We start from the raw sequence: 12,631 nt of genomic DNA on the forward strand, positions 1-12,631 counted from the left end.
GCCCTCCCCCTTCCACAAGCCCACAAGAGCCACGGCACCTCCTCCCCACCCTACACTAAATGTAAAAGACAAACAACCAAAAGAAGAAAGGACAGAGACTTCAAACAGAAAACAAAGCTTTGCTAGAGCTCCATGGGATGGACACTGACCGCACAGGTATGCTTTGTGCCCTGCTTCTGTAGCAGTGAGAGCCATTTGGTCCTGACCCATTTTTTAGGGTGTGTGTGTGTGTGTGTGTGTGTGTGTGTGTGTGTGTGACCACTTGTGGAAGTGTGAAGAGCACAGGTCTATGTAGGTGTCTTCCTCCATCACTCTCCACCTTATTCTGAGACAGGGTCTTCTGCTGATCCTGGAGCTCCCCAATTCAGCTCAACTGGCAGGCCAACAAGCTTGGGATCCTCTCTCTACACACACACACACACACACACACACACAGCGCTGGCTGGGGTTACAGACATAAGCCACAGCACCCTCTTCAGCACACGGGTAATAAGGGTCTGCACTCAGATCTCTGAATTTGTACAGTGAGCACATCAGCTCCCTAGCCTCTCCCACCCCCTTTCACATCATTTACCCCCCACAGGGCTTTCAGGTTCCCAGGAAAGGTGAGCAGAAAGTGCAGAGTTCCCACATGGGCCCTGACTTCTCCCACTAACAACCCTACACCAGAGGAGAATTGTTTCCAGCAACAGACCTACAGTGCACAGTGCTAGCAGCAAAGCTTCTGTTTCCGTTAGGGTTCACACTTGAAAACTGTGTAGATTCAAACTAACATGTGATGGCGTGCGTGCACCATTATTGTGTCTCTCAGAGGGCCTTCACTGCCCTAAAAAGCCTCCATGCTCTGTCTGCTTGCCCCACCCTCCTGAACCACCCACCCATCTTTCTGTGTCCCTGGTCTGCCCTTTCTGGAAGCTCAAGTAGTTAGAACCATGTGGTAGGCGTGCAAGTGGACCTCCTCCGTTTAGTAACACGTAAGACTCAGTGTGTCTTTTCATTGTTTGGTTGCTTATTCCTTTTAGTGCTGAATGTTATTCCACTCACCTACTGAAGGCTGTTTGCTTCTGATTTGGCACAGTAACACATACAGGGGCTGTGAACATTATGTGCAGGATTATAGCAATGCGATGTTCTGAAAATACCTCTTATAGTCTAAGAGACTGGAACTTCTGCTGAACAGCCGAAGTTGATACACCTGAGGTCACTTTAGACTGCCAGGCTACCGTGAACTCAAACTGTTAGTTTAACTCGACTTTAAGAGAACAATGTAACAACTGACCTTCCTGGCCTTGAATTCCCTGTGTAATCAACTTTCACAGCCTAAGCTAATGCATGTCTATAATCTTAAATTGCGTACTCTTCCATGTCCTTGACCCAGAAAAAGCAGCAAATACAAAAGTTGAAAGTAACTTCCTAAAATCTACCATTAAGGTTGAAAACAACCCTTTATGATTATTGGTTGATAAACGTTGGTTTGCTGGGCCAGTTGGAGCCAGTGACTTAATCCACATCTGGCTGGCTCTTTCTTTTTCTTTTTCTTCTTACTTTCTTTCACCCGGGAAGTTGAGGCAAGGGGATTGCTCAAAGTTCACAAAGTTTTAGCCACATAATTGAGTCCCAGGACAGCTTTGGCTACAGCGTGAGATCCTGTCTCAAAAAAAAAATAAACAAAATTAGAATAAGATACAGTGGAGTGTGCTGTTGACAACATCCAGAACCGCTCCACGGACCTTGGAAGGATGGAAGGCTGATGCAGGCGCGCGGCCGCGAGGGCGCTCGCCCCGCCCCTTCCCTGGACGTGCGCGCGCCCGCAGCTCGCCGCGCGACCGTAAAGAGGGGGCGCGGCGGTGTCGTGAAAGGGGTCGCAAGGCGCCGAGCTCTGGTTGACGGTTGGGACTCCATTTTGTTCGCCGCTCATCTGCCCGGCGGTCGCCAGTCTCCGTGGCGTCTCCTCGGCGGAAAGTTGTGCAGCGGGCGGAAGTTTTGAGGACTCGGCCGGAGCTCGGTGCCTGAGTGTCCCGCAGACGCGCAGAGCGGCGGAGATGCGGCCCCTGGACGCGGTGGAGCTGGCGGAGCCCGAGGAGGTGGAGGTGCTGGAGCCCGAGGAGGACTTCGAGCAGTTTCTGCTGCCCGTCATCCACGAGATGCGCGAGGACATCGCGTCGCTGACGCGCGAGCGCGGGCGCGCGCCGGCGCGCAACCGGGGCAAGCTGTGGGAGATGGACAATATGCTGATCCAGATCAAGACGCAGGTGGAGGCCTCCGAGGAGAGCGCGCTCAACCACCTGCAGGGCGCGGGCGGCGCCGAGCCCCGCGGCCCCCGGGCGGAGAAGGCCGAGGAGAAGGCGCAGGAGATGGCGAAGATGGCCGAGATGCTGGTGCAGCTGGTGCGGCGGATAGAGAAGAGCGAGTCGTCGTGAGCGGGGCCGCGGCGGTAAGCGAGGGAGTCCCCGGCGGGGCGTGGGCGACTGTGGGGTGGCGGGGGGTGGGGGTGCGGGGAGGAGGCTGGCTTGTCGCCTCGGGAGTGAGCCAGGCCCCTCTGGGGAAGGGCTGTAACAGATTGTCGGTGGGGAGGCCGTGGAAGATTCCAGATTGTGCGGGGAAGGCATGAGGCCCTGGGTGAGGCCGCCGCCGCCGCCGCCTCCGGGAGAGGCCCTGGTGTCGGCTGTGCTGTCCAGCGGGATTAACATCCTGGTGATGAATCTCTCCCGCCCGTGCTTTAGGTTTCCAGCCAATGGATTCTGGTCGAGTGATGGCGATTGGCTGACATGACACCCTGGAGAAGCTGAAACCAGAGAGCCTTTTGTTTTCCCTTTTTTCTTTTCTTTTTTCTTTCCCCCCCACCCTCTGTCTTCACTCTGTTCTCACTGACACTACGTTTCTGCTACGGTCTGCGGTTGACGACCTCGATATGAGTTTTTGATTATTCAGTGGTTCTTTTTTTATGTTTGTTTGGGGGAAATAACTTTGATTTGGAAAATGCGCTCACATACGGGAATTAGGGCCTAGATTGTAAGCCCTTGTGGCAGTCGAATGACGTTCGTTCCTGGGCTTTGGTTGTTGTTCATGCATTTTGAGGTGGTTTGCTCTTTCTTGGGTGGCCTGATAGCTCCCTGGAACTTTGGGTCCCTGTGACACTTTGAGACTCGAGTTGGAGCTCACCGGCTCTGGAAGTTCTGAAGGAGCTGCATTGATTCTAGAAGACCACTCCATGCAGCAATGGCAGAAGAAGGGACCAGACTTCATCTGGGACTGTGGATGGGCCTTCCATGGCTAGGACTGATGACCTGGGAGAAGGGTCGGAGGATAGTATTGTTTCTATTGGGGGGCTTTAATTTCTGTGTGAGACCAAAGGAGGAGAGATGTATTTTGTGCAAAATTTAAATTTTATGTGCTCCACTATCTATTGTAACCTGTCTGGTGAGTTTGGACAGCCTAACTCATTTCTAAATGAAATGGAACCCAGAATGGGAGATGAGGTCTTGTTAGTCTGTACAAGTTGGTATTTTATCCCCATATATTTGAGGAGATCCTGGGAATAAAATGAAGATCCCTGCAAAGCCCTTTGTGGGCTGGGAAAGAGAACTTGGAACTGTCTGCAGTGGACCCTAAACTTGGAGAAGAGGCGTCTTCAAGGTTCATATGTAGTCAAGCTATAAGTGTATTGAGAAGCAGACCTGAGAAGCATTTGAGGTCAAAACCCCTACCATGTTTGAAAAACAAAATCTTACATGTTAATAAAAGTATTCGTTTGCTTGAAAAGATATAAATCCAGAAAATTATTAAGAAACATTAGTGAAGTCTTTCTTCGGTGTTCTGTGCTTAGTTGGGATGAACATTGGTCCTATAGCTTTGGGAGCTATGGGTAAATGGGCAGAAGGGAGTTTTCAGCTCTGGCTTCCATGGGGCCTGAGTGAGACAGGAGATGGTTGGTTCCTAAGTCCACAGCCTCTGCCTTCTGTCCTCCACTGTGGTGGAGACTAGTGTTGACATACTGTATAGCACATCTAGATGACATCAGCTCCCTTCAGAAAAGAAGGTCTGGGTCCCCACCTGCTGAGATCGACTGTCTATTTCTAAGCAGTGGTCTTGGCCACCACCCTCTTTGCCTGGGTGACTCGTCTGTAGGGCCCTGCCTTGTAAGGACAACCCCAATACCTTAGAATTTCTTATGTCTGCTGAGTGAACTGCATCCCAGCCCAACTTTTGACTGCCCAATGTGTTCCTTTCCATGGGGTGTTGATTTCTGAAGAACTCCACCTGCATAGTTCCTTCTTAGAACTCCCTGAGGTACCAGCTTATAAGCTCTTAACAGATACAGTTGCCTTAGAACGTGGCAGGGTGGTGTAGGATGGCTTCCAGAGCAATGGGTTCATAAGCTTGGCCTTGGAGGATGAGCTCAACTTGCAAGGTCAGGAAGGATGGGGGGGTTGGCCAGGCACTGAAGTGTAAGTTGTGGTGGGGAGAACGGTCCAAGTAGGTGTATGACTCCAGAGGCAACCACCAAAAGCTGTGTTTGGCACATTGCTGCAGACAGATATTACTCAGATTTTGTTTTCCCAGCCCCTTTACTGTTTCAGGATAGCATATTGCATTGGGTGGCTGATAATCAGGGCTAGAGATGGCTGAAGGGGTAAAGGCAAGCATGCAACCAATGAGTCAGGTCTCAGGGACTCACATGGTAGGAGGCACAAACTGACTCCTGTAAGTGGTCTTCTGATCACATGCTCACTGTGACGTGTGCCGCCTCTATAGATTTTTAAGTTTTAAATGGCAAGAGAGATGGCTCAGCAGTTAAGGGCACTTGCTGCTCTTGTAGTAGACCCAAGTTCAGTCCCCAGCACCCACCTGGCAGCTCGAAACTGTGACCCTGGTTTTAGGGGATTTGACACCCTTCTGAGCTTCCAAGACATTGGCACATCTGTGGTGCACACACATGCCTGCATGTAAATATACACATAAAAAGAACAATCAAGACGTTTTACTTGTGACACAATTCAAGGTAGAATCCTCTCCTTTCAACAGCCATGTCATCATCTAACGCTGCCAACAGTGCATGGATTTTAACATAATGGCTCCTTCCAGTTTGTTTTTAGATATGCTAGCCTCACTCTGGATTCTCCTGCCTCAGCCTCCCCAGTGCTAGGATCATAAGCATGCACCAGCTTTTGGGGGGGGGGTAAAAATGGTGGTTCACCGTGAACCTTAACACCTCTCCCCCATATCCATCTAAACTGACTTGGAAGCCTCTCTGTGAACATCTGTGTGTTTTCCTTTCTTGTGATGCCAGAGACGGACCCCAGGGCCTCTCACCTGCATTCACTCTTCTGAGCAGCATTCCCGGCTTTCTCCCTTCCTTGATAGACTGAACAGTAGTCATTGTACTGGTGGTTTTTACACCTAAGTTTGAGAAGAGTTTCCAGATTCTTTCCAGTGACTCCTTAGTTTCTTTTCCATATGATTCTAGTTCATTGCAGCTCACTCCCAAGTCTCGTGCTCCAGTCCGTGCCTTCCATCCTGGTTTGCTAGCAGCTGGAGAATCAATCAGAGGTTGACTCTGTGAACACAGCAACGAGTGAGTGGCTGACTCCAAGAGGCGGTGCAGCACTGACTGATCTGGCTCCATTTGCCATGATGTGTTACAGATCCCTAAGTCTCTGGTGAGCCCCTGGCTCCAGAGGTCACATCATGGAGGGCTGTGCAGAAAGGCTTACTGGGCTTCTCTTGGGCAGGGTGCAATGCCATCTCAAGCTGAGACCAGTCTGTTCCATAATAGGGTGTTAGGGGTGTGCCAAGTGTTCCAACGGACTGCTTTATAGAATGAGGAGTCACCTACTCTGAGGTCAGAGAAGACACCCAGAGTGATGGAGCGTGTGGCACAAACTGATGGGAAAAGAGCTAAGAAGGAAAACAGAACAAGCTAGGAGTAGGAGAGGGGGCATTACCGCAACACAGGACCACAGAAAACAAACAGATGCACAGGAAAATGAGCAGAGAAAAGTAGCTGTTGACGTGAATTGAGGGCCAGGAAGGCAGGCAGGATGGCAGCCATCAGGTCACTGGGGATGAGTAGCCCAGGGGATGCAGAAGCTCCTGTCTGTACAGAGGCCGGGTGTCCAACAGCTGGCCACGCGAGCATGTCATTCACCCAGAGTGACTTCAGGACTGAGAGTGAGGGGTGGTCATGCATCAGGTGGCAAACCGCAGCAGGCAGTGGGGATACTGTGGCAAGTAGCTGGGGGGAAAGGCAGTGAATGGCCAGCACCGTGTGGATGGGAGGGAGGGCCAGGAGTGGGTACACTTCAACCAAACTCCTGGCTGATGTTTGTTGGAAGGATATGCAGATAGAGTGGCTGTCCTTTTCATCAGCCTGGGACCTTGGGAGCAAATGGCACTATGCTCTTGGAACCAACCAGCAAAGTGAGGTGGGTTGGAAGACAGGACTTCTCCAAGTCAGCCTGTGCTAACTAACCACGGCTCACTCAGCCTGAGGGGTTTAGAAAGAGTGAGGCATGTCATTAGCAGCTTGACATAAGAATAGCATCCTAGACTGAGATCAACTCGACAGTAGTGATGACTATGGTAAATGTAGTTCTGAATTTAGCTCATCAAGTAGCGACCACTATGGAAGAGCCAAAGATGGAGCAGCCAGAATTGTCGCTCCACCAAGCTTTCTGCAGTTGCTTCTGCAAAGAAGAGCGCGCACTGTCACTTCAGGGCTCACACTGACAGTGGCCCGGGCTCTTCCTCCCATACTCGTGCAGGTAAGTGATGGGAAAGTGGAAGCTGATGGGCAGATGGCCCTAGGCCCAGACTTCCTCCCCAGGCAAAGTCCAGGGTACATTGTCACCTTCCTTCCAAAGTGTAGCTTCTTCCATGTGGACACCATTGACTTGAGGGGGTGGTGAAGGATGGGGCAGGTGGTCAGCTGGGGTCACACAGGAGAAAACAGGAAGCACCTACAAGTCAGGCCACTACAGCCTGTGGTCGTTCTACCCCTGAAGGCAGCTCTGAGGCCTGGCCCAGGCTCCAGCAGGAAGCAGACTTCAGAAGCAGCAAAGCTCTTTCCAGAGAGATTTATATGAGAACTAGACAGAGGCAGAGCAGGAGCAGAGGTGAGCCCACCCAGCGGACACCGCTTTCTGCTGAGCCTTTGGACTGATGTCTGTGGACTGAGGATACCATGGGCTTCCTCTTTTGAGCTGTCCGAGTGGAAGAATGTGACTGACCTACTGCAGCGCCTTATCACAGCACACAGCACTCTGCTTAGAGAGCTCGCTAGGCAACGGTTTCCCTAGGGGAGTGATTCACGAGACCCAGAGAAGCTGGAGCTCCAGGTGACACGTCCCTTCTCTGTGCTCTGTCTGTTAGAGACAAGACTCCAGCAGAGGCAGGGAAAGGAAGGGTGAAGACCCATGGACACAACTTTAAAACTACCACAGCCGGCCTGGAGAGATGCTCAGTGATTAGGAGCACTTGCTGCTCTTACAGAGGACCCAGGTTCACAACCACCTGTAACTCCAGCTCCAGGGGATCCAAGGCCCTCCTCTGAGCTTCTCCAGCATGAGGCACACATGGTGTGCAGACATACATGCAAGTCAAGTCTCCATACACTAATAAAATAAACTAATCTAAAAAAAAATTAAAACCACCACAGTCAGCACCGTGACATGTCCACAACAGGATATCTAAAATATCGGAGATCCAAATAATCTGAGTTACCAATAACAATAGTTTCTGGGTTTCAAGAGGCCAGATTAGCACATTAAAGTGTGAAGAAGCACTTCTAACCAGGAGCAAAGGGGAGAGAGATCTACAAAGTACAATAGGAACCAACAAATTAATGGCGTATTTGTTTCCTCGAAATACCATAACAAACGTCTGCAAACTTACTTTCTTAAAACAACACACGTTCTCAGTTCTGGAGGCAGGCCTGAGATCAGGTGTGGGTAGGGCTGCCTCCCTCTGAAGGACGCAGAGAAGTGCCCTGGCCCTTTCCCCATCCCGGCACAGGCAGGCCTTTGCTTCCCTTTTGTGACTCATCAGTCCTGTCTGCCTCCCTCATCAGTCTCCGTCTTCACATGGCCTCGAAGGACACCAGTCACCGTAACCCACTTGCAACTGATTGAGTTGCAAAGACCCTATTTTCAAAAAGGTCACATCTTGAGCTTTGAGTAAACATGAATTTTGGAGGGGTACTCCAGTACAAATGGTAACTAGAGATTTTTTTTTTTGAAGATTTGTTTACCTTTATGTATGTGTATGTAGGTTTATTTAAGTGTATGGCTAGTCACGCTTGTGTACCCACAGAGTTCAGAGAAGGTATCGGATCCCCTGGAGCTGGAGTTACAGGAGGTTGTGAACTGCCCAGTGTGGATGTGGGAACCAAGCTCAGGTTAAAAGTGTATGCCACCACGCCCAGCAACAATTTCAATATGTGAAAAGTTTGCATAAAGTCATATCAAAATGCATTTAAAAACAAGAATTGCAGAATTGGTATTGCAATTTTCCAAGCTGGCCCAGTGAGTCAGTAGAACCAAGAGAAATCTCTTCAGGAATTCCAGGACATAGGCTGGCGGGGTGGCTCAGTGGGCAGAGTGCTTATCCAGCATGCATGAAACTCTGGGTTCCCCCCTCAGCACCTCAGAAGCTACTCAAGAGGTAAAAGCGGGAGCATCAGAAATTCAAGGTCATTCTTGGCTACATTGTCAAGTACTAGACCAGCCCCGGACACATGAAAGAAAGGAAAGGAAGGAAGAAAAGAAAGAAAGAGCTGGGTGATGATTCAGTCATGCAAGCGTGAGGATGGAGTTTGCTCCCCAGAACCCTTGTAAAATGTCAGGTGGGCATGGTGGCCTGCCTGTAATTCCAGTGCGTGGACAGCAGAGACGGGAATCTCTAGAGCAAGCTGGCTAGCTAGACCGGCCTTCCTGGAGAACTGTGGGTTCAACTGACAGACCTTGCTCCAGTGAGTAAAACGGAGAGTGATGGATGAAGACTCTGACGTCAGCTTTGGACACATCTCGGAAGGCGCACGCAAAGAAAGCAAAGAGAGAAGATGATCTTCCACGGACCTTAGGACACCTCTTTTCACTCCCGTTTGGGTCTGGTGTTCCCAGTCATGCTGGCTGTAGGTGTCTTTAGTCTGGAAGGGGAAAGAGAAAGATTGGTCAAGTCTAGGTCAAGTTAACCATGTATTACAATTTGGACTAAAGGTTTCTCAGTGGTCAGTGTGTCTAGGTGCAGAGCTGACTCGGATCTGATGCAAAGGCTAAGACAGCAAAGGGGACAGATCCTGCATGACAACAGAGATGCAGACCATCTCCAATGCCTGTGGCCAGAGAAGAGCAGAAGCAGGAGTGTCTGAGGCCACCATTACCTCAACCACAGGCCGGAGGGACCATCTGCAGCAGAGCTGGGAGAAGACTCACAGTTCTGTCCAGATACGTGACCTCCAAAACAGTGACCTTTAAGCCAACTAGGAGCCACTGAAGCATGGAGGCTGACTTGGGGGTTTCCTGGGTAAAGCAGTTGGTAGTAACTGCCAGTGTGGTGTTGGCCAGTGATGGGGCCAGCAGAGCAGCATGAGGGTCTAAGAGGACAGACATGGGGAGGTCTGTGCAGAGGAGACACCACCGAGCAGAGTCCAGTGTGCAGAGCCAGGAGAGCGGGCCACACACCCAGGGAAGCTGTAGTTAGACCCCTGCCTCCGGCACACTCAAGTCTCTTCCAGATGGCCGGGGAGGAGGAAGCAGTAAATACTTTGGAGAAGATAAAGGAACATTTTTTTGTCGTCTCAGGGCAGGAAATAAGGTCTTCAAACAGAAAGGAAAAAGCATAAAAGGAAAGCTTGATGTCGCCTTCTTCAAAACTAGAAACGTACACATACATGTTTATAGCAACAGTTTTCATAACAACCCGAGGGTGGAAACAAGCCAGATGGCAGTCAGCGGGTGAGCGGATGGACACGTCTCAGAACATGACAGCACTCAGCTATAGAAAGGAATGAAGGAGCTCACACTCACACAACCCGATGAACCTTAAGAGAATGGCGAGCAGAGTTACAGCAGAAGGCCACACTGGGGGGGAGGGGGGCTGCGACCAAGCCAGGGCCTGCTCCACACTAAGCCAAGGGCTCTGCCAGTAAGCTCAACCCCAGGGTCTAAAGTGGTGGCCTGCACCGCGTTTCTCTCCCGAATTCATACATGGAAACCCTAACTAAATGTGAAAATACGCTCTAAGGAGGAAATTGAAGGAGAAGGTGGAAGCGGGCCCAAGGTCCCATACGAACGGTGCCTTCTAAGAGGGCGAACACTGAGGGAAAACTCCAAACTCTCCAAGAAGAGAAGGGTCAGAAGAAACCAGCTCTGCCATTGACTTCCGGTGCGGAGACTGTGAGAAATATGCCAGTTGTTTAAAGGGCCCAGTCTGGTATTCTGTAATACGCCTGGTCATCTTAGAGACAGACAGTAGGTCTGTGGTTGCCAGAAGAGAAGAGATGGAATGTGAAGTGAGTGGATGCTGGATGCTTTTCCTGGATGGCTCAAAAGTTCTGAAACTAGAGAGAGGTGGTGTCTGTCAGCGAACTCACAACCACAGAGTTTACCTTCCACAATGCCATGTGCACTATATGAATTTCACCCCATGTTTCTCAGAAGCAGGAGCTGTCAGTTCATAGGAGTGGGAAGGGGTGTCCCAGAGCCAGGAGCGGTGCTGGGTAGTTAGTGTTTAAAGGGAACAGTTCCAGTTTGGGGAAGATGAGTGTTCTGGGCATGGATGGACAGACGATACAGGGTGTATGTGCTTAAGGCCACTGAACAGCATGCCCCAGTGGTTGTAACGGTAAGTGTAGGTTGTGCACATTTTAACAGAAGAATTTAAAGTAAAATAATGTGCTTATCACTGTAATCATTTTTTTATGGACAGGTGTGGTAGCATATGCTTGTAATCCTAGCACTCGGGAGACTGAGACGGGCATTTGAGGCCAGCCCTACACTGTGGGTCTCTACTTCATAGTAAAAGCAAGCTCATTTCATAATAAGAGCACTGGACACTCAGAGTTTATTTCATGACTTGCAAAGTCACTGTCGGGATAGGATAGCTGGTAGGCTGGTTGAAGCAGAGAACAGTCCTTATAAAATGCCAGCGTGGGCTGGAGAGGTAGCTCAGAGGTTAAGGGCACTGGCTGGGTCCCAGGTTCAATTCCCAGCACCCACATAGCAACTCACAGCTCTCTGTAACTTCGGTTCCATCTGATCCCATGCCTTCTCTGCCCTCTGCGGTGTGCAGGCATATATGCAGACAAAACTCCTGTACACATAAAATAATAATAAAACTCTAATGAATGACCTTTCCTCCCTCTTTTTGAATAATTGGGAGGGAACACTCTTACATGTCACCTGGGTCTTATTTTCCCCCTGTCATTTGCTGGTCCATTTTCCCCACAAAAATCATGTATGGGTTGTTGAAGCAAAAACCACAGCTCTTACTCACCTCAAGGGGAATAAGAAATAGTTTATTCTGGAGGCATCTTGACTGACTATGGCCAGGAAACATAAATTCAGGTTACCCCAAATTCCATGTTGCAACAGGAAGCAGTTTCCTGGAGTTTTTATAGTTTTACAGAGCAGAGAAAGCCATAAATCAAAGCAAGTTTACAGTACATTGGTGGCTACATCAGAGAGGAAGATACTCAAGACAGGAAAGCTGTCCTATCGGCTCAAGATGCTATCTGATGGCATCCTTAGCTTTTGGATGCTAGTGGCCTGTAAATCAATGGTTTCTAAAAGGGTTTTTATCTATTGTCACAAGATGTTAGTTTTGATACTGAGGGGCAAGGAATGGCTATTCCAGAGGACTGGAACTCAGTCCAAGATAAAGTCCTCAGCCTCTGGGCCTGCAACGTTCCAGTCTCTCCACAGTGCGGAAATTCTAATCAGCAAGTGGGTCTCTGCAGACAGATTCCTTTCAGTTTTCCTTCACCGCCAGATGCAGCTTCTTCCCAGAAGTTGCCGTCCACAGGGTTCTTTTCTACATTTTACATCCTGTTTATTTTAAAACTTATCAGACACATGACCTTGCAGGCAAGTTTGACCATAATTTTCTACTCTTAACTTTTAGTTTGGCAGGGTGGGATAACTTAGTAGAGTTGGGGGAGCAGTTAGACCAGCAGGGAAGGAGGGATAGTTAAACCAGCCTGCATTAGCAAGGGTCTAGTGTTTTCTCTTCATTTGTAGGTGAACCGAAGCTGATTCCTGACACTTTTTTTGTTGTTGTTTTTTCAAGACAGGATTTCTCTGTGTAACCTCCCTGGCTGTCCTGGAACTCACAGAGATCCACCAGCCTCTGCCTCCCCAGTGCTGGGATTAAGTGGTGTAGTGAGCCGCCACTCCCGGACTGACTTCTGGCACTTTTAAAAATGAACCAGCAGCAGCGGGGCGGTAGTGGCACACGCCTTTAATCCCAACACTCGGGAGGCAGAGGCAGGCGGATCTCTGTGAGTTCAAGGCCAGCCTGGGCTACCAAGTGAGTTCCAGGAAAGGCGCAAAGCTACACAAGAGAAACCCTGTCTCGAAAAAACAAAAAAAAACCAAAAAACAAAAAACCAGCAGATATTATTCCTCACAGATGC

At 49.8% G+C, this 12,631-nt stretch overlaps 1 protein-coding gene and 1 long non-coding RNA gene across 2 annotated transcripts; one reads left to right on the forward strand and one right to left on the reverse strand.

Annotated features, from left to right (window-relative positions):
- The first annotated feature begins 1,822 nt into the window (after window positions 1–1,822).
- LOC102903529 (MORF4 family-associated protein 1) lies at window positions 1,823–3,790 on the forward strand. Its single transcript, XM_006985601.4, has 2 exons — window positions 1,823–2,434; window positions 2,724–3,790. The coding sequence occupies exon 1, from the start codon at window positions 2,043–2,045 to the stop codon at window positions 2,418–2,420; it is 378 nt and encodes a 125-aa protein (XP_006985663.1). The 5' UTR covers window positions 1,823–2,042; the 3' UTR covers window positions 2,421–2,434; window positions 2,724–3,790.
- A 1,176-nt stretch (window positions 3,791–4,966) lies between these two features.
- LOC143267543 (uncharacterized) lies at window positions 4,967–10,635 on the reverse strand. The gene is made up of 3 exons (XR_013042684.1): window positions 9,432–10,635; window positions 8,960–9,145; window positions 4,967–5,557 (listed from the first exon to the last, which is right to left on the reverse strand). It is a non-coding gene; the product is annotated as an uncharacterized LOC143267543 (long non-coding RNA).
- Window positions 10,636–12,631: the final 1,996 nt, after the last annotated feature.

Source organism: Peromyscus maniculatus, chromosome 10 (genome assembly GCF_049852395.1).
Source record: "Peromyscus maniculatus bairdii isolate BWxNUB_F1_BW_parent chromosome 10, HU_Pman_BW_mat_3.1, whole genome shotgun sequence".
In the NCBI taxonomy this organism is placed as follows: domain Eukaryota; kingdom Metazoa; phylum Chordata; class Mammalia; order Rodentia; family Cricetidae; genus Peromyscus; species Peromyscus maniculatus.

Excerpts from the sequence above, each read along its gene's own strand:
- LOC102903529 (XM_006985601.4), top strand. The coding sequence starts at position 2,043 with ATGCGGCCCCTGGACGCGGTGGAGCTGGCGGAGCCCGAGGAGGTGGAG.